Below are 21,992 nucleotides of genomic sequence, written 5' to 3' on the forward strand. Positions count from 1 at the left end.
CGGTAAAAGACGCAGCATGTGTACGGCCCCTAATCTCCAGGTGCTGGAGAGGTGCTTTTTTGCTGGTACCTGCAGTTATTCCACAGGCTAGTTAATAACATGTCGGGCAGGAAATCCAAAGTGTGGGATCATTTTGAGAAGGTGAAGGACGAACCCAAGGTGATATGTAAACTCATCTTCATTGGTCGACTACAAACATGACGTATCATCTGAAACACGGAAGTAGCTACATGCCCATTAGCCCACAGTGTGTGGTGTGTCCCACGCCGTGGGCTCATGTTAATGGCTTTCTCTTTTTTATGACTAATTCTGCACGTTGAATCAGGATTGGAGATGGCAGAATGAAATCGCTCCAATTGGCAGTTCAGCTTGGTCAACAAGAAGAGAAACGGAAGTGAGGAAAGTAAACAAAAGGCTAAAGTCAAGAGGGAGTGGGATCGAAACAAATGCCACTGAGTTTGCGGTTGTTTTTGGTTTTTGTCTTTCACACGTACGTACATTTTTAGTATTGACACAGTAGCCCTTTTAAGATGGGAACTGTGCAAATCTGCAGGAAAGCCCAATCAGTCTTTTTTCAGCATTGGCAGTATAAAAGCAAAATCGGGGAGTGCAGCAAAATGCCGCCTACCTACTTTATTTTATACAGAATGTGCCTTTTTCGGGGCAATGGGGGGTGTGAGCAAGTAACAAAACGTGTAGCTCAGCGTGTGACGTAAACAGTGGCGTGAGAGGGAAGCCGCGGCTAGTCAGACGGAATGAAATCACTCCGATTGGCAGTTCAGCTTGGTAAGCGAGAAGAGAAACGGAAGTGAGGAAAGTAAACAAAAGGCTAAATTCAAGAGGCAGTGAGATCGAAACAAATGCCACTGAGTTTGCAGTTGTTTTTGGTTATTCTTTGCGAGCGTACGATAAATATAATTTGTTCTTGCAACATCGGGTTGTGTTGTTAATGTGCTAGCTGGCTAACTAGCCTCTTGAATGCATCCTGTCAGTTTCCAGTTGCCGTTTTTTAATGAAAAATACAGACTACTGACGTCTGCTGGTGTGGAAAGTTATTTCCTCTTGTGCAGGCGCAGAACGTACGTTGACTGTCTTTGCGGTGTGTTCAGACACAGCTTTTTGGCCGAGACAGGGGCAACGTAAGGTGATGCAACAGTTGGTCATTCTTTGATGTCATTCTTTAACATGTCTGGGCGTTAGAAAAGCTGCAAGTTGATCAAGAAAAAGTTAATCTGCAAATATTTCTCTCTCTATCTGTCTTTAGTTTGAATGTTCAACATACGTGCCAATTTCTTTCATTTTTAAGTGCAGGAACAAACAATAATAGCTGTTCCAACTTAATATTAAGGCGACAGGGTTTCAGGGTAATTAATAACGAGATTCAATAATCAAATATTACTTGTTTGGTGACGTTTATGAGAATATGACAAAGGTTGAATAATCCTGGAATTTCCATTTTAAAATAAGTTTTAATTGGTGATTATTTAAAACTTTTCCCTTCTTTAAAAACCTCAAAACGTCCAGAGTCGTTAAGAACTTCAAACTTTGAGTTTTACTTTAAAACATCGTTCTTTCAGGGTGGGACTGTCAGCTGGTTAACTCAGAAGATATTCTTTCTTTCTCAGTATGGCTCTGATTAATCCCCACACAGCAAACTTATGATATGCGTCTCATGCTCTGGTGAAATTAGTCACCAATTTACTCACTGCATCGTAACAGTTGCTTTGCTATTTAAATATGTGGCATCCGCCGTCTGATGCGTCTGCTCTGATTCTGAGAAGGTTATTATTATCTTTCCTGAGAATATTATGCTTTTGTCTTGATTTCCTCCTAAAGCAGGAAGATGAGGACGATATATTCTAAGTTTTAAATGAGTCAACAAAGGTTTCAGAGATTATTTCACAGAACTGTTGTTGCTGATAAGCAGCAACAAATGTTAGATTTTGGGGGTGAAGATGATAAAATATCACTTAAAGTCAGTCAGATTTTCTTTCTTCCTAACTGTTTTCCTCGACCTCCTCCACCGTGTCAAAGCTACGACTGCGACCAAAAATGCAGAAAAATCTATTTAAATCAAGCTGCAAGCGCCAGGGATGGTTCTCGCTCCAAACGAATCACCACAACAGGGAGGCTCGTTTGGTTAATTAGCTGCTGCTCTCAGACTGAAGCTGTGGTGAAGATTGAAATCAGCTGCTGTCGTGTTTGATTGCAGAGATGTCCTGCAGGCTTTTGGAGCATTTCAGAGGGCGAGCTGATCCGAAATGTTCAGTTTTGTTTTCTTACATTTTGGTTTTGGCAACTTTTCCTTGATCTTTCCTTTCTATTTTGATCAGAGTTGGACTCAGACGAGACATATCTCCAGTGTTCCAGCAGCAGAGTCACAGAGCACATCATGTCCTGTACTTTTCTAAATAACAACCCCTGTCTTTTTGGCTAATCTGAACCCAGTTTAGCCCTGGCTGAGGCTAGATCAGAGGTTAGCAGACACCTTTTCTCTCCACCACCACTTCGCCCCGGGCGCTTCCTCCCACCCTGACTTCCTCTGACAAACTCCACTTCCTGTAAGACACTGAGGAGAGATTAGTCAACGTGTATTACAGGTTTCCCCCGATTAACTGAGACGCACGTGGAGCTCTGCTGCATACAAAGCTGAGCTGCATGCCTGGCCGGACGCACACACATCGATCTGAACTTATCTGCACCGCGCTGCTTCTCATTAAACTTTGGCCTATAAATTTGACTCTTTAACTTCTCCTGCTGTTTTATCTTCTTGACTCTGTCTCAGCTTTTCTTTGTATTTCTGCCAGTGCATGCGTTTAGTGTCATTCATTTTAGCCTCAATGTCTTCTGTGGAGCACTATTTACTACCATTTGTACAAAACAGGCCATAAGAAATAAAGCTTAGCTGTCGAACAGAGACAGCAGAGACAGCGTGTGCAGGGTTTCCGTATGTGGAGGCTTTAGGTGAAAGGTGCTCTGTGGTTTGGAGTTGTTACTGTGAACGAACCCGTCTCTGTTGTGTAGTAAACACACATAAATAACCAATCAAACTGCTTGGCTTGATTCATGCTACAAACTCTGTTCAGTCACATTTAACATTTTTTAACTTCAACCACATTTCCAAGCAGCTTCAGCACCTCATTTAGGAGCAAATCGTCTTTTAAATAACAAGCAGACAGCCTGTTTTCATTGTGACTGAAGGTGTGTCGATCACTGACTGACAGCTGCTGTGCTGTGACGCCACACGCTCGTCTTGTCAACCGTCACATATGAATAAAAGTCCTTTCAGGTACAACACGCCTTTCATCGCCCCGTGTTTGCCGTCGGGCTGTTTTGTGCGAGGTCTGCGAGGACAGCTGAGCGAGGCGCCGATGCAAATCACTCATTTGCATAGTGGAGATAAAAATCTCCGCGGGCCTCGGCAGAAATATTTTGCCTCAGTGAACAACAGAAACAAACACATCCCCAGATTTTACTACCTCTGCATAATCCCTCATGAAGTTAGTGGACCTGTCAGGTGTTGGACGAGAAAACGCTCTCTCTGTTTGGAGGATTCTGGGTAAAAAAACTGAGTAAGTGTTGAGTCACACAGATGAAAGAGATGAGGGTCGTTTCATTGTTTGCCAGTTTTATGATTGTTGTCTGCATGGGAGTAACAACATCGTGGCACGAAAACAAAGTGCGCCTACCAGTAACAGATGATGTCACTGATAGTATAGTAGGATACTGTGATGAAAAGAGTCGGGCATGTGCGATTGATTAGTGATGCCTGGCGTGTTGCCACAGAGAGCGGACTGTGTAGGATGTGAAGGAGAGGTTTGGAAACACTCAGCAGCAGCCACTGTGTGCGTCCGTTTACTGTACAGACTCAGATTCATCCCTGGAGTCAGTTGTTTTTCTAACCTGAGTGAAACTAAAACAGTTTGTCGTAAAACAAAAGTCTGACATCAGCTTGTTGTTGTTGGAGAAACATCAGAGAGAGGAAATGGTCTCACTCTAGAGGACTCCATTACCCAGAACTCCAGAGCTGTGGTCAGGATTCACACACACGTATAAAACTAGAATTACCATTCTGTGGTTGTACGTCTCCGTGCACCGCTCAAGTTGCACTCACAGTTTACATCTGTGAAAACATGCACGCTTCACACACACAAGATCTATACAACTGAGATATGATGTCACAGTGAAGCTGACCTTTGACCTTTTGGATATGAAATGTCATCACTTCATTTTATTCTGTTTGACATTTGTGAAGTTTTGTCATAATTAACGTTTGAATTCTTGAGTTATAACCAAAAACATGTTGTGTGAGGTCACCGTGACCTTTGACCTTTGACAATCAAATTCTAATCAGTTTATTCTTGAGTCCACGTGGACGTTTGTGCCAAATTTGTGGAAAATTCCTCAAGGCCTTCCTGGGATATCACGTTCATGAGAGTGAGAAGGACATAAGGTCACAGTGACCTTTGACCACCAAAATCTAATCAGTTCATCATTGAGTGCAAGTGAACGTTTGTGCCACATTTAAATAAATTCCCTCAAGGCGTTCTTAAGATATCTTTTTTAAAAGAATGAGATGACTGCAAGGTCACAGCAACCTTTACCTTTGACTTTGACCACTGAAATCTAATCACTTCATTAATGAGTCTATGTGAACATTTGTGCCAAAGTTTAAAAAATTCTGCGTTTTTAGAGTATCGCATTTACAAGAATGAGACAAACTAGCAGCCTTGACCTTTGACTACCAAAAGCTAATCAGTCCATTGTTAAGTCCAAGTAGATGTTTGTGCTAAATTTAAAGAAATTCCTTTGTGGTGTTTTCAAGAAATTGTGTACAAAAGATTAAGATATGGATGGAAAGTCACTGCAACCCTTGACATTTGACATTAAAATCTAATCAGTCCATCGTTCAGACTAAGTGAATGTGTGTGCCAAATTTGAAGACATTCCCTCAGGTGTTCCTGAGATATTGTATTCATGGGAATGAAACAGACACAATGTCACAGTGACCTTTGACCTTTAACTTACAAAGTCCAATCAGTTCAGCGTCGAGTCCAAGGGGATGTTTGTGCAAAATCTGAAGAAATTCCCTCAAGGTGCTCTTCAGACATGTTCACAAGAATAAGATGGATGCAAGGTCACAATGACCTTGACCTTTGAACATCAAAATCTAACCAGTTTATCAGTGAGTCTAAACGAACATTTGTGCCAACTTTTAAGAAATCCCATTAAAGCATTCTTAGGATATTACACTCACAAGAATCAGACAAACAAGGTCACAGCGACTTTGTCCCTAACTACCAAAAACTAACCAGTTTGCTATGAGTCAATGTTTCTGCTAAATTTTCAGAAATTCCTTTAAGGTGTTTATAAGATACCTCATTCACAAGAATGAGGCAAACAAAATCTAATCAGTCCATCGTTGAGTCTAAGGGAACATTTGTGCCAAATTTAAAGAAATTCCTTGAAGGCATTCTTATGATATCGTGTCTCAAAGAATGAGATGGACGCAAGGTCACAGCGACCTTGCCCTTTGACATCAAAGCCTAATGAGTTCAAAGTTAAGAAATTCACAGCATTCTTAAGATATTGCCAACACAAGAATGAGACAAAGAAGGTCACAGTGACCCTGACCCTTGGCAACTAAAATCTATTAAGTTTATCATTAAGTGAAAGTGAAAGCTAAACTCAAATTCCTGCAAGATATCATGTTAAAAAGAATAGGACGGATGCATGGTCGCAGCAACCTTGTCCTTTCGCACCAAAAACTCATCAGTTCTTTGTTATCGTTGAGTCTAAGTTAACGTTTGTGCCAAATTTGATTCCCTAAAGGCATTCCTGAGATATCGCGTTCACAAGAATGGGACGGACAGGAAACAACGTAAAAAACATAATGCCTCCAGCCAAGCCTATCCTCAGCGCGGAGGCATCACAAATACCGACATTTATTAATTTACACTGTTGAGTGCTCTTGATTGGACGACGCGTCAGATGTTTTCAAGCACCTGATTTAGAGCTCGACTGATATTGGACTTTTAAAGGCCGATATAATAACGATAGTTTGGAACAGGAAAAAAGCCCATAGCATGATTTAGGATTTAGGAGGGGCAGCAACGTTACGATACTTGCTGACGTCACACAGTCCACCATGATGGGATCAATCAAGACAACATCAGGAAATATCCTTTTTGTTTGACTACTTGGAGGGAAATTGTGACCCAGATGTGACATGGGAATTTCAAAATAAAGGCGCATCTTAAAGACGATAATATGTATGATTGAATCGATATATCCATCCCGAATGATGGATCATGACAAACAGGGTGAATTCCATGTGTCTCAGGGTTCGTAGCACTCATACTGTTTAAACTGAGCGGGAAATATCCAATTATGCTAAGCTAACTGATGCTAGCCACATTTCTTTAGCATAATGTTTTAGCGTTAGCGTTATTTTGTGTTGTTTTTGTGAAATATGACAAAAAAAATCTGTTAGTTGACTGACAGAAAATTAATAATTGATCATTTTACGCTTCATTTTAAAGTAAAATAAGATTCACTTTTGGCTTTCCGACTCCTGGACAGTATGAATAAAGAAATATGAATACAGGTAAAGGTAAAAAGGTAACTTAGTGGCAGCATGTTTCCGCAGTGCGTCTGATCTGCACACACACTCACACATCCTGGTCTTCCCCAGATGCCTGGGCAGGTTTCTACACGACCGCCTGTCTGCTGTGTTTTGACTGCGATCCTCCAGGCAGAGGGTCTGCAGGTCCGATGTTATCACACTGGATACACTGGAGACATCCCAGCACTTAATCCAGGACCTTTCCAGGACTTGATCCCCGAAACGTTTCCCAAACACAGACATTTCTGCTCATTAAATCAAATCGGAGACATTAAGTCATTGATAACAACCACATTTGGCTCATTTGGCTCATCGTCTCTTCTCCTCCATCTTATTCTTTCTGTTCTGTTCTTGTCGACTTTATTTTGCGTTGACAGAACCGGTTTGTTGCCGTGTTACAAAGGTCTCTCTGTTGGACTTTTTGTCTCTCTTGCCAATAGAAATATTGATGTTCAGACTCCACTGGCACAAACCAGTTCTCTGTCTTTTCTTAATCCTCTTCCTCCTCGCTGAAAATGGATAAAGCTGAAACAATGAACGTAAGACAAAACAAATAAATCTCACTCGGAAACAATGCAGAAATCTGGATGTGGCTGCAGCATCAAGCCTCTTGCACTACTGCAGGGATGGAGCCCAAAAAAAAAAAAAGGAGAAAAACTTGTTTTCAAGTAATTAGGTCGAAAAAAATGTCTGCAGATTTAAAGAAAATGAGGCTGTGTTCATTCAAGAATGTGGAGAAGAGGCCATGAAAAAACAAAACAACAGAGCGACAGTTTATTTAAAAAGATAATTGTGGGGCCAAACCCATAATACTGGGGCAATATGGCAGCTGTCCAAAATCATGTTTATTTTATGACTTTCCCAAGTCTGCTCGTGTTTACCAGCAGGGAAATCTTCAATCCAACCTCTGACCTGACTGCCATGCATCTCTAAAAGCCCCTAATATTCCAGGAGCTCCATGACCAGCATGAGTCCTGTGATTTGAAAAACACTTTCCCTTTCGACTTGATTTAGCTCCGCAGCAGCTCTTCAGTTAGCCTTGTTTCGCCTCGGGACACAGGCAGGTCCCACCGAATGCAGTTAAACCAGGCATCTGTTTCCTGACGGCGGTTAGCCGGCACGGGAGTCCTGCCAAACAGTGAATCTGCAGCAGGACTCACTTGTGTTTTCGAGCCCGAACCGCTGATATGTTCTTCTTTTTTTGTGTGTGTATGTGTTTTGTCTTACATGTACATTGTCGCTGTGTGTGAAACCTCAGCAACAACCGCAACAGGGAACGACAACACCGGTTTGTGTCTGTCGACGCCTCACTTCAGAGCTGTCAGTCAGACGGGAAGAAAAGCAGAAGAGGGAAGAAGTGGAGGCACCAAGTCGACACTCCCATGAGTCCTGTCTTATAAACTATTTTACATGCAGTTCGGCTCCAGATAATTACACCAGTTCTATTTGTTTTCATGCACCTTGCCTCTTTCTCATTTCAAATATATTCTAGCTAATTTAAGTGTAAGACTATAAAAAGATGAGCATGAAGGTTATATTTTACACATGCTCTTGATCTGCACTCAGTTTAACTTCACATGCTGAATTAGTTACCAGCAGTTTAGACAATCGACTGCTTATGTGATTAATCAAGTAGAAAAACTTTCTTAAATCGTTCTCAAATGTGAATTTTTGCTGCTTATCTGTTATATCAATAAAATTAACTTCAGTGGGCATCGTATTTAACCCAGGACCATGTAATGAGCATTTTACAGACTAAATTACGAACAGAATAATGTCAATGATCGTTAGTTTTTCTCCAACACTGTGGTTAATGTTAATGTGTGGTTGTTTAGGCAGAAAAAACATTTGGTTATGGTGAGAAGATCATCAAGATCAAGATCAGGCAAAATCACGGCTCGGTAAAAATCAAACCATTGTGGGCACCCAGGTTTGGAGCCTAAAAAGCCACTGAAAACACATACTGGTGGCTACAAAACACCCATGTTTAGAGCCTAAAAAGCCACTGGAAAAACACATGGGTGGCTACAAAACACCCATGTTTGGAGCTTAAAAAGCAGCTTGTAACACACAAACCGGTTGTTACAAAACAGTGAAATTAGGAGCCTTAAAGGCCGCTGGAAACATACAGACAGATCACTACAAAACATCTGCAGGAAAAAGCTGCAGGACAAACACATACAGGTAGCTACAAAACCTGAAGGCCTGAAAGGCCACTCAAAACACACAAACTGGTCGCTATAAAACAACCAAGTTTAGAGCATAAAATGCCACTGGAAAAACACATTCGGGTGGCTACAACACACCCACATTAGAAGCCTAAACAGCCACCAGAAACACACAGACAGGTTGCTATAAAAAGCTGCTGGAAAACCACAAACGTATCGCTACAAAACACCTACATTTGGAGCCCCAAGTCCGCTGGAGAAACCCTGACAGGTTGATACAAATCACCCACATTTCAAGCCTAAAAACCAACTATGAAACACATTAGAGTCACTGGGAGCCCAAAAAGGCACTAGAAACACACAAACAAGTCACTACAAAACACCCATGTTTGAAGCCTAAAAAGCTATTGGAAAAACACAGACAGGTCACTACAAAACACCTATGTTTAGAACCTAATCAGCCAATGGACGGGTTGCTATGAAACACCCATGTTTGGAGCCCAAAAGCCCCTAGAGAAACACCAATAGGTTGCTACAAAACATCCATTTTTGAAGCCTAAAAAGCTATTGGAAAAACACAGACAGGTCACTACAAAACACCCATGTTTAGAACCTAATAAGCCAACGGATGGGTTGCTACGAAACACCCACGTTTGCAGCCCAAAAGCCCCTAGAGAAACACCAATAGGTTGCTACAAAACATCCATTTTTGGGGCCTAAAAAGCAGCTGGAAAAACACAGACAGATCACTACAAAACACCCATGTTTAGAGCCTAACAAGCCAATGTAAACACAGACAGATCACTACAAAAAACCCATGTTTAAAGCCTAATAAACCAATGGAAACACAGATGGGTTGCCACAAAACACCCACATTTGGAGCCTAAAAAGATGTTGGAAACACACAGATGAGTTGCTACGAAACACCCACGTTTGGAGCCCAAAAGCCCCTGGAGAAACAAACAATAGGCTGCTACAAAGCATCCATTTTTGGAGCCTAAAAAATTGTTGGGAAAACACAGACAGGTTGCTACAAAACACCCACGTTTGGAGCCCAAAAGCCCCTGGAGAAACACCAATAGGTTGCTACAAAACATCCATTTTTGGAGCCTAAAAAGCAGCTGGAAAAGTGAAACCATCTGAACTGCCAAAAACCCTTTTGCCAAAACAATCTCCACTCAAGGTCCAATTACTGACTGCACATATCAAACAGAGCATGGACAAATGCCTGTACTTTGAGCCTGTAAATGCTGTTACCCCTTACAGCAGGGTGAAGCTTTGACCTTTGCACCTGCCTCCATCTTTGCCCATGAGGCAGGCCAGATCAAGCTGGGGGTCAGCAGGGGTCATGGGGTTCAGATAGAGGAAGCCCGACGACCTCTTGCAGTTTTAATCTGCTGGGAAAACTGACGGAGGCCTGAAACTGTCCGACTGGAAACACATCTGGAAAACGCATGGAGGGCGAAGGGGGAAGGGTGTGTGTGTGCGCAAGTAAATACTGAATGTGTAACAAAGAAAAAGTGTGTGTACATGCATGTATGTGAGTGTGTGAGTGAGTGTGTGTGTGTTTCCTGAGGCCCTGCAGAGGAGGGAAGTTCAGCCGAGCTATTATAAGACCACAAATTACGGCTCTCCACAGCCAGAAATCTCCTCTGCTGGGGCCTCATCAGCAGCACAATGAAGGCTCCAAAAAACCATCTACTCTGGAAAAATGTCGCAACCTCAAATTCATTCCTCTGAATTTTAAGAAGCGCAGAGGACCCTCGTCAGAAAATTCTCTGGGCATATATTTCACTGATGACCAAAAGACAGACTCTTTTGTCCTCCTCTCTACGGTGCATGCAGCGTCTTTATCTGCAAGTGTGGGCAGCGTAGCATCTGCCGTCTCATTTCTTGTGAAATACATCATCCTTTACTTTCACACCTGTGATTACCGCCGCCTCTCAGGTGCGCTTCATCTTTCTTTATCTATTGTCAGACAAGTAAACATGTCCTCCCACGCAAATGATACAGCAGACAGAATGGAACAACTGCGGAACAGAAAGCAGTATTGTTCAGGTCTCTGCATCTTTTGGGCTTTTGTATTCATTTTATGTCGTTCTGTGATCGTTTGGCGTCTTTCTGGGGTCGTTTTGTGTCTCTGTGACGTTGTTTTGTGTCTGGTTTTGTGGCCGTTTTGCTTCTTGTTTGTGTCTCTCTGTAGTTGTTCTGCATCTATTTCCATTAATTTATGTCTCTGAGGTCATTTTACATCTAAAAGTGGCCATTGTGCATCTTTGTTGGGTTGTTTTGTGTCTCTTTTTTGTTTTTGTGCCCATTTTGCTTCTTGGTTTGTGTGTCTTTTTGGTAGTGTTGCATCTTTCTGTAGAATTTTGAGTCTCTTAGTGGTGAATTTGCATCTTACAGTGGCTATATGCAGCCTTTTAAAGCAGTTTGATGTCTCTTTGTGGCCATTTTGCATCTCTTTGTGACAGTTTGCATGTCTTCAGGGTTGCTTTATGTGTCTTGCTTGTTGTATTTTGATTTCGTGGGCCCATTTGCTACTCATTTTGTGTCTCTTTTGAGTTGTTTTGCACAGTTATTTACGTCTCTGAGGTTATTTTACATCTTAAAGTGGCAATTTTGCATCTCTTTAGGTTGGTTTGTGTCTGTTGTTTGTTGTATTTTGTTTTTGTGGCCCATTTGCTTCTTGTTTTGCATGTCTTTGCAGTAAATTATTCCTCTGTGGTCATTGTGCATCTTTTTGTGGCAGTTTTGCGTGTCTTTGTAGTCTTTATACGTCTCTATGTGGCCATTTTGCATCTCTGTTGGGTTATTTTGTGTCTCTTTTTTGTTTTTGTGGCCGTTTTGCTTCTTGTTTTGTGTGTCTTTTTGGTAGTGTTGCATCTTTCTGTAGAATTTTGAGTCTCTTAGTGTTCAATTTACATCTTACAGTGGCTATATGCATCCTTTTAAAGCAGTTTGATGTCTCTTTGTGGTTGTTTTGTGTCTCTTTTTTGTCATTTTTGGTTTTGTGACCATTTGCTGTTATGTCTCTCTGTAGTTGTTTGTTTTTTGTTGCTGTAAATTATGTTTCTGTGGTCATTTTGCATCTCAAAGTAGCCATTTGGTATATCTTTGTGGTGGTTCTGCATCTTTTTGTAGTAATATTGTGTCTCTTTTTAGTAATTTGACATCTTTAAAGTGGCCACTTGCTCTTTTTTGTGGCAGCTTTGCATGTCTTTGGGCTTGCTTTGTGACTTTTTGTTGTTTTTTTGTGGCTGTTTTGTGTCTCTTTGTAGTTGTTTTGCATCTTTTTGTAAGAACTTCTGTCTCTTTATGGGAATTTTCCATCTTGCAGTGGCCATTTTGCATCTTTTTATGGTTGCTTTGCATATATTTGGGGTCATTTTGTGCCTCTTTTTGGTTGTTTTCTTGGTTTTGTGGCTGTTTTGCTCCTTGCTTGGTGTCTCTTTGTAGCTGGTTTGTGTCTCTTTGAATGCTTTCCAACAAGAAATGTTAACAGTCACTTCAAACAGAGGCTGTGACCCCTTTGGCCCCCTGGGCCTGTGCACTGAAGGCCCGCTCAGTACTCCAACTCTGGGTCTGGTATTTGTCTTTATACTGTTTATATGAAATATTACGGGGCAAATGTGTATTTAAAAATAATTAAAGTGACAAGCTAAAAGAGCAGGTTAGGTTGTGTATGACTGTGTGCATGAAAAGTAAAATAAATGTGACATTATTTCTAAGTTGACACCTTTTCTTTAGTCGGATGGAGGGGGAGGAAAAAGAGACAGACACTGAGGATAAAAACAGATCTGTGTCTGAAGATGAGGGAGGTCTGGTTCAGAAAATGTCCACAGTGTTGAACAATGGCGGTGTTGTGAGCGTCGGCCATGGGATCGGACCCCCGGGCATTTCCCATCGGCCCGTCGTCCCCGTCCAGCGGCTCGGGAGAGAGACGGGGATGAGAGGACAGACACAGAGCGTTCCTTTCTCAGCCACATCCTGCTGGAGCGGCGAGCTGGCCTGGCCTTCCCATGAGCCTTTACACTCCGGGGTCGTCTTTGTTCGCTGAGGCGCATGATGGGAAATTCACCACCACACAGACTGTGACTGGCGCGTTAGGTAACGCCGCAATCACAATAAGGGATTCACCACGGCCGCAGACACTCGGCCTGTTTCTGAAACTGTGGATGTCTTTATGTCTGATGAATGAACTTGTCCATAGTCTTTGCATTGGATGTCTGAACGGATTTGATTCTTTGATTCAACAGTTCCTGCTTTACATCAAATTTCAGAATAATCTATTCAGGGAAAGATCTTGCACAGCTGCGAAAACACGTCTATATTCTTTACAGTTGCAAATATGTTTTAAGACCACAATATTTTATCTCAGTACTTTTAGGTCTGGCCACAGTTGCAGGTATCCACTCTGAGGTCCGATTGGACTCTAAAACTCCTCTTTAAGCGATACATACATTTTCATTTATGAGTCTTTATCGCAGCAGATAATAAGGTTGGTCTGTGTTTACAGGACAGCGGAGGAGGCATGCCTTTGTTGGCGAACACCAGGCTTTCCCAGCCTCGGAGGTCTTGTGGTTCATCCGAATTCCTCATCGAGAATAATCTAATTGAGAAACTCCTGCTGCCATCAGCGTCTGGACTGCGCAGGGGCCACACACGAGCTCACAAAGGATACGTTCATGCCTGTGCTTTGGGAACTGAAAAGGGTTGAAGATGCATCTCTTTCTCTCTCAGCCTCTGCTCAGTACCGATAGTTTTTACACCATTGTTGGACAGTTTTGGAACATAAAGCTATGAATCAACATCTAACTTTGGGCTCTGTCCACATGTTGTACTTCTGCAAGGAAAATATGTCTTTTTTCCCAGATGCCAAGGTTGGAAAAGCTCAGTCTAGGCTCAGGGGCTAAGAATATCAAAGCCACTTCCTGTCTTGTCGCTGTGCTCACAGCAGGACTTTACGTAACATGGTCTACTTTCTTTCAAAGGTCAGTCAAAGCAGAGAGTCATAGACAACATTCAAGAGATAAAGATCCTCAACTTTACGTCGACTATCTTGAGCACAGGTTTACTTTGTAGAAGTATTTTCACTATCGATTAATCTGTGGTTTCAACACTGGGACACAAGGATGTCCAAAGAGTCGTGAGCAGACCCTTTAGTCTTTCGTCTCTTATTAACACATAAAGGAAAGTCAGGTCCTCGAATTTAAACTTTTTTATAACTCTTAATTGAGCATTTCAAGGGTCGGGCGTCACCTTTTTTTTGCATCTCTTTTCTTTACTATGCTGGTTAGGGTTGCAACGATTACTTGACTAATCGATGCCTAATCGACTGTTAGATTTTCGCAGTCGACTAATCGGTTTGAGTCATTCGTCATATAAAAGTACCCCAAAATACTCTTATTGCAGCTTGTTACGTTCAGATATTGGCAGCTTTACACACTCTCCCATGACGGTGAGCTGAAACCCTTTGGCGTGAGTACAAAACAAGACATTAGATGACATAAATTTGGGGTTTGGGAGAGACAGACCAACATTTTTCAACATTTTAACACATTTTTCGATAAAATGATTAGTCGACTAATTGAGGAAATAATCGACACATTAGTCGACAATGAAAATGATCGCTAGTTGCAGCCCTAATGCTGGTAAATCTCAATGAAGAGAATCCAACTGAGCTAACGACGTGTAGCGTGCCCACACCGACAACAGTTTTACCTAAATGTTTTGATGCCTGATGCTAAGATGGTTAGAACTAGTGACCTGCCCATTGCCCTGGACCATTCATGATTTCAGGAAGACATAGAAGAGGAATTAAATTAAATATCTTTCGGTTTTGGACTCTTGGGTCAAACTAAATGAGGACTTCTAAGCTGTCACTTCAGGGTCTAGGACATTGTGATGGTTATTTCCCTAATTACAAAAGACACAGGTATGGAAATCCAACCTTTTTTTTCACCAACTATTGGTCCTTGGAACAAACAATCATCAAATTGGAGGAAACCATGCCAGCATTACTGATGAAACCTTTTCTCATCAACATAATGCTGCACTTGGTTCACTTCAAACTCAAGAGGAAGCAAAATAAACCTTGACGGGAGCAGCTGTGTTGTATCAGTATCAGTTCTACCTTTAAAATCAGCCTGTAAAAACCTAATTTTATGGAGTCGCTGTTACATGATGTCTTTTATTTTATAGTTTTCTCTATTATTTCTACCCTCTGTCCCGTCCTTTTATCTCCACTCTCAATATTCTCCCGTCTTTGATGTATGCTTTTTATTTGGATGTTTAAGTGCTTTATAAACTTTTATGTTCGATGCCGTAAAAGCTGCTCATGCAAACAATGTTTACTATAGAAATAAAGAGAGAAATAATGGACAGAGAATTATTCTTATTATTATCATGATTAGACTGGAGCCTGCACCAGCTCATAACCTATACTCTGAGGTAATTTACCTTTCAGTGTCTCATCCAAACATCCGATTTCAGCAGATAATACATCACATTATGACAGAGAAACAACCTCTTGAGGAAGACGCACGGCATTGTCTGCACAACACAACTATAAAGACGATCAGGAATGATAACGAGGAACCAGGAAATTAACGGACGACTGGTTTCAATAACTAAACAGAGTTAATATTGCTCTCTGTATTCATCTCAAGGTGGACAAACATGTCATTACCCCAAAGCAACAGTAATGAGGAGTTTTAAAATACATCACAAAGACAAAGCGGAGCCTCAAATGTGGATAATCACATGCACCACAATGCACTTCAAATGAATCTGATGCATGCACTAAAAGCGCTTTGAAGCAGGAGCGACGGAGTCAAATTGGGGGACCTCTCAGTGTGTGTTGGAGTGTTTCATGAATGCATAAAGCCCCGAGTTGTCCCCGGTGCAGGCCTGCCGTGCGAACAGGCCTCCCCGCTGGAACAACAAACTGGAGTCCTGCAGCGTTTGTTTGAGGTGGAGGCGGGGGCGAAGGAGCTGTGAACTTCAGATGGAGGAGCCGAAGAGGAAAAGGCTGAACAGTCGGAGGAAGAGGGGCCCCGGGGTGATGCAGGGGCCGACACAGGAAATGGGTGGGGCTCGGTGGGAGGGAAAGTGACAGATATTTGTGTGTTCTCAGGAGATTTTATGAAAACTCAGATCTCTGGCAACTTAATGGAGTAAATTAGTCTTTCTAATGTGTTGCTCACAGGCAACCAATCAATTATCGTCTACGAAACACAGATACTTCATTACTCTATCAACTGATTCTCGTCTGTGGCTGCAACTAATGATTATTTTCATCATCGATTAATCTTTGTCGATGAATCAATAAGTTGTTTGGTCTTTAACATGTCAGAAAAAGGTGACAATGTTAATCAGTGTTTCCCAAAGCCCAAGATGACGTCCTCAAATGTCGTGGGTCATTAGTCTGCAAGATTTCATCGGTTACAAAACTAAAAATGACACAAACACGAAACTTAAAACCTACATGGCGGGACCATGTGGGACTTTAATTTGAAAGGACAGACACAGGAAGTGGCCACACGTTAATTTCCAGGGCAGTTATTCCACAGGCTAGTTAATAACATGTCGGGCAGGAAATCCAAAGTGTGGGATCATTTTGAGAAGGTGAAGGATGAACCCAAGGTGATATGTAAACTCATCTTCATTGGTCGACTACAAACATGACGTATCATGTGAAACATGGAAGTAGCTACATGCCCATTAGCCCACAGTGTCATTAACAGGCTACTCATGTTAATGGCTTTCTTGAATCAGGATTGGAGATGGCAGAATGAAATCACTCTGATTGGCAGTTCAGCTTGGTCAACAAGAAGAGAAACGGAAGTGAGGAAAGTAAACAAAAGGCTAAAGTCAAGAGGGAGTGGGATCGAAACAAATGCCACTGAGGTTGCGGTTGTTTTTGGTTTTCGTTTTTCACCCGTAAGTACATTTTTAGTATGGACACAGTAGCCCTTTTTAAACAGGAGTTGTGCAAATTTGCAGGAAAGCCCAATCAGTCTTTTTTCAGCATTGGCAGTATAAAAACAAAATCGGGGAGTGCAGCAAAATGCTGCCTACCTACTTTTGTTTATACAGAATGTGCCTTTTTCAGGGCAATGGGGGGCGTGAGCAAGTAACAAAACGTGTAGCTCAGCGTGTGACGTAAACAGTGACGTGGGAGGGAAGCCGCGGCTGGTCAGTCCTTCAGCGATTCTCTCATAAGTCGGCCCGTCCTTCACCGTCCCCGTCATCTGACGGTTAATGGCCTCTTTGTTTGCGAGGACAAGGAGGGCGCGCAATTCCTTGTCTCCCCAGTTACTCATCTTTACAGTGTCTGTCAGGTTTGTGTTTCCCTCTTGCTACTAGCTGCTCGCTAATTCCTGCTATCAGCTGTTTCCTGTTTATCCACCGCCAGTGGCTCGCACATGCGGCATCATCAACAGCTCCTCCCACAAGTCATCAACAGCCCCTCCTGTTGCGGAAGGCCGCCTCGCTCTGTTTAAACTAAAAGGGTTCCACCAATATGACTACCCTACGAGGCAGAAAATTGGGCACCTCGGATCAGATGTCTAAACGCTCGCAGCTTGCCGGCAAAACGGCCCAATATTCACAGAAAATCTGGCAGTGTAGAAGGGGCTATTAACAAGCGTCTCGCTCAGTGTGTGACGTGCACTTGTAGATAAAATAAATTACTCAAATAACTACTCGATTAATTTAATAGTTGATGACTCGTCAACTGCAACAGCATGTGTCTTGAAATCACTTTTTGGGGGTGTTAAGAGGCTCTTTCAGTTAATTATCATGTCATTATAATGTCTTTATCATACTGTAGGGCTGCAACTAAAAGTTTGTTTCAAGTATTAATAATCAACCTCGTAATTATTTGGTCAGTGACACACTGAGAAACGTTTTGAGAGTCCAAGGTGACGTCTTCACATGTCCTGTTATGTCCAAACCTCTGATACTCTCAGCTGATCGTTGCATTTGAGAAGCTGTAACCAGAAAAACTTCCCACTGATCCTCTTTCAAAATAAAAGCACCGAGCTGCGAGAACCACCAACCTCGCCGCACACTGACGGTGTGGCTTGAAAGCAACCAGACTCCAAACGATTTTGTTCAGCCGACACTAAGTGACCAGCGCTGCCAAATAATTGATGACTCCAAAGCAACCGGCTGTGCTGCCTGTTTCCTTTGGCAACTGGTCGAAGCTGAAACTTAATTTTGATGAGAGCGGCTCAGAACACACTGTCTCTGCACATACACCCACATGACAGGCGTAATAAGTCAGTTTTATACCGTCTCCGATCACAGAAAGACCAAACATGTCTGCAGGAGGTTGATGGGATTGTTAGTCAACGCCAGTGACTCATTGATTACTTAATTTCTGGCTGACTTTGTAGCCCATTACGGAACAAAAACCCTCATTGATTCCAGCGATGAAGGCCTCAATTTCAAGCCAATAAAGTGAACACAAGAGCGGTTTTATTATTGCAGTGCTCAGGAATAGTGATATATCACCTCCTCACAGACGTTCCTGCTGGATCCGAGCTCTGATTAGCTCGTTTAGAGATCTCTGCGGGGAGCTGGTGTCAGTTACAGCTGGAGACACGCTCAAATTTAGCAGGGTTCATCTTAAATGTGGAATAAAAGTTCTAAAAAGTCAGTTTTGATTCTTAATTTTCAACTGTATTCGCCGTCAGCGTCTTCACCTCTGCTCAATAATATCACAAGTCTCCCTCCAGGCGTCTTCAGAAACATCCAGAAACCACATGTACCGTCTGGTATTTACCGACTGCACACCCACACGCTCTGATCATACATGTGTACATTAGCATTTCAGCCCGCAGCACACCTGCTCTGTGCTCTCGCCTCGCTCCACTTCACACCTCCCGCAGCAGACGAGGTCAGCTCCAAATATACGGTGAGCCAGGAGGGCCAGATTTCACAGCCCTGCACAGATATAGCCTCTGAGCTGGTGGCGGCCACACGCCCCCGACGCCCTTCACTGTAAATAGGAACCCTGTCTCTCGGGCTGTCTGGGGCTAATCGCTGCTGTTTTCATAAGAGGAGGCGGAACAATGTGAGGAAGCTCGCTGGAAACTGGAATAACCTCGCTGAGCCTCAAGTTTCCCTCAGACATGCTGACAGAAATAGGTCAGGATTCACTTTATTTCTGTGTCACATCTGGAAAACAAACAAAACAACTGCTTCCTAGGTGCAGTGAAATTCGACCTTAAGTTTTTCTCTGCTATTCAAATCAGCGCAGAGTGTGTATGAAAATGAAAGCATGGCTCTGGGTGTGGGATCTGATTGCAGTCTAGACGTCTGCCCTTTAATTATTCTAACAAATAGAGACGAGCACTAATACGTTCATGCGTTCACGATGGTCATAAATTAAAGGGGCAGTCCAGATTTTTTAAAGTGGGGTTGTATGGGGTACTTTTCCATGGAAAATATGTTACAAGCAGTAGATGTCAGCTGGCACGCCCCCACTTTGCAGAAGCAGGCTGGAGTTCGACATGGAAGCTATTGCTGCGGATGGGGGCCAGCAACAAAACATATTTAACCACCTGAAAACATTAATATCAAAGCATACGCTACATTGAGAGTATTTTCACTGCTTTACTTTAACATCAGATGGTGATTTCCAACTGGAAAATGACGCCGTTATATCGCTCTCTTCAATGCCAGACTCCATTGAGAAAAACAGCGATTTAACGTAGCTGAACACAGGAGCTGCTGGTCGACTGCTGCCTTGGTAAGTTACTTATTTTGTGTGACTGTGTGACTTTGGCATCTGAAGGGGTTAGTTTGGAGTCACCAAAGTCACACAATATCACAAACTAACTAACTTATCGAAGCAGCGGTACACCAGCAGCTCCTGTGTTAAGAGAGCTTAAATTGCTGTTTTTCTCAATGGAGTCTGGAGGCTTTGATGAGAGCATAGATGGGGAGCTAAAGCCATCGCTGAAGATACTCTCAATATGGCATACACTTAAACTGATATTGATTTTTTTGGTGGCTGAAATACATTTTGTTGCTGACCCTCATCACCAGGAATACATTGCTCAGCTTCCGTGTCGGACTCCAGCCTGCTTCTCCAAACTGACTGTGGATAAATACCCGATACAACCCCACTTCAAAAAATCCAAACCATCCCTTTAAGGCTTCGACAGTCTCATGAAAGACTGAGCTGCTTTCTCTGGAAGACTAAAGGTTTCTATATTTCCGACGTTCGTAGCTCAAAGACACTTCTGACACTCACCGTTGAAGAAGCTCTTGACCTTCAGGTACCCGACGCTGAGGCGCAGCACGGACAGCTTGTCCAGCCGTGCCCTGACCTCCTCGGTGAAAGGCAGCAGGCTGGTGAGCTTGTCCAGCTCGCCGTTGAGCCGGTCGCGGTGGCGCTTGGACGGGTTGGACTTGGCGCCATCTGGGGGTGGTGGTTTGGGTCTGCGGGTACAGAAAGAAGACTACGTTAAAACATGGTAACAAAGATCCACGTATACTCTGAGCATTTAATTTAAGATCAATTTAATTTAGCAAGCAAGGAAGCAAAACTTTATTTATTTATACAGCACATTTAATTGAAGTTTTGAAGTTGCAGTCACAAGACAAAGTCAGCAACCAACCATAAAACTGAATCGAATCCATTACATCTAAGAATAAAACCTCATGAAATAATAATTAAGATGAAGGATAAACCAATAAAGATACAAAGACATGTGACCAAGGGCTGATTTAAAATAAATATTAAAATTTAATAAAATAGTAATAATTAAAGTAGACCATTAAAAGAGGATGACACATATGATTCAAATTAATTAAAAAAAAAACAAAAAAACGGGATGAAATATAATAAATAGAACGATAAAAGATTATCATGAGATAAAATAATACATTAACCAATAAACCAGTACAAGTAAAAGCATACCTGATTGAAAATAAAATAAAAATAATAAAAAATAAATTCAAAAATAAAATTAAATCAAATTAAATCAAATTAAATCGATTTAAAACCAATAAAATATATAAAAACAAACAAAATAAAAAAATAAAAAAAATTAAAAAAATAAAAATAAACAAATTAAAAAATAAAATAAAATTAAATGAAATAAAACAATATAGAATAAAATAAAATAAAATAAAAATAATAAAAAATAAATACATTTAAAAATAAAATAAAATAAAATTAAATTAAATCTTTTAGTACACGTAATTCATGTGTTTTTCCATGGTATCGCACTGGGTATTGGGAACTGTGGCATTACACTGGTATTGGTATCAGCTACTAAATTTCTAGTATTGTGACATGTCTAGCTGCATTGAACAATTATTGGAAAGATTAGCACAAAACCAAAAGATATCCAATTTTCACACACCAGTGCACAGATTTATAAAGAAGAAAAACTGCCAATGTTCATATTTGAGAAGCCGGAAAATTATTTAACCCCTGAATCAATCATCAGGATAACTGCCGATTAATTTTATGTTGATCCGCTTGTGATTAGTCGCCTTAAAACCGTCACTACACACGATAAATCATGATGTACATGAAGCGTTCAAAAATACTACCGGGGGCAGACAGAAACAGGACTTCCTCAAATTAATAAATAAGATTTGTATCATGTTTGACTTGCACTCTTGATAACATCCCCACATTGCACCTTCTTCTTCTGCAGTGATTTAATGGCACTTGACTAAACGGTGAACTCCTAATATTCACACAACAGCAGAGGATTATTTCATGTTTTAAACTTTCCATGCTTCGTCTCCCTCCCTGAGTGGAAAACAACATGCCCTGGTCCACCTCCACTCTCCAGAGGGCCGAGCTATCTGCTCCATCCACTGTCGCCATGGGAACCAGGTCAGCAGCCTGATGTCAGAGCTTGTTTGTTACCGCCTCACCTGTGTGTGTGTGTGTGTGTGTGTGTGCAGGATGCAGGACAGACACATTTTCCGAGTGAGAGGAAGCGTTTCCCTTCCTACATGCGACTCTAAAGGTCACGTAAGATCAGATTCCTGTAACACAGACAGACACACGTTCACCAGCTATACGTTAATTCTTCACTTAGAGTTAAATACGCCCGTCTGTTTGGCTGCAGCTCAGCGCCGTCACATGAAGCGCCGCAGCAGAAAGCGGGTCTGTATCTGTAACTGAACTCCGGTGACCGGCGGTAAACCCGGCGGCTCCT

At 41.9% G+C, this 21,992-nt stretch overlaps 1 protein-coding gene across 1 annotated transcript in view; it reads right to left on the minus strand.

Annotated features, from left to right (window-relative positions):
* The window catches only part of ahr2 (aryl hydrocarbon receptor 2), a 90,233-nt gene that overhangs the window by 55,427 nt on the left and 12,814 nt on the right, over positions 1–21,992 (minus strand). Inside the window, exon 2 of the mRNA XM_049570807.1 lies at positions 20,063–20,250. Within this exon, the coding sequence (XP_049426764.1) occupies positions 20,063–20,250 (188 nt within the window). The remainder of the gene's footprint in view (positions 1–20,062; positions 20,251–21,992) is intronic.

Source organism: Epinephelus fuscoguttatus, linkage group LG24 (genome assembly GCF_011397635.1).
Source record: "Epinephelus fuscoguttatus linkage group LG24, E.fuscoguttatus.final_Chr_v1".
NCBI lineage: Eukaryota > Metazoa > Chordata > Actinopteri > Perciformes > Serranidae > Epinephelus > Epinephelus fuscoguttatus.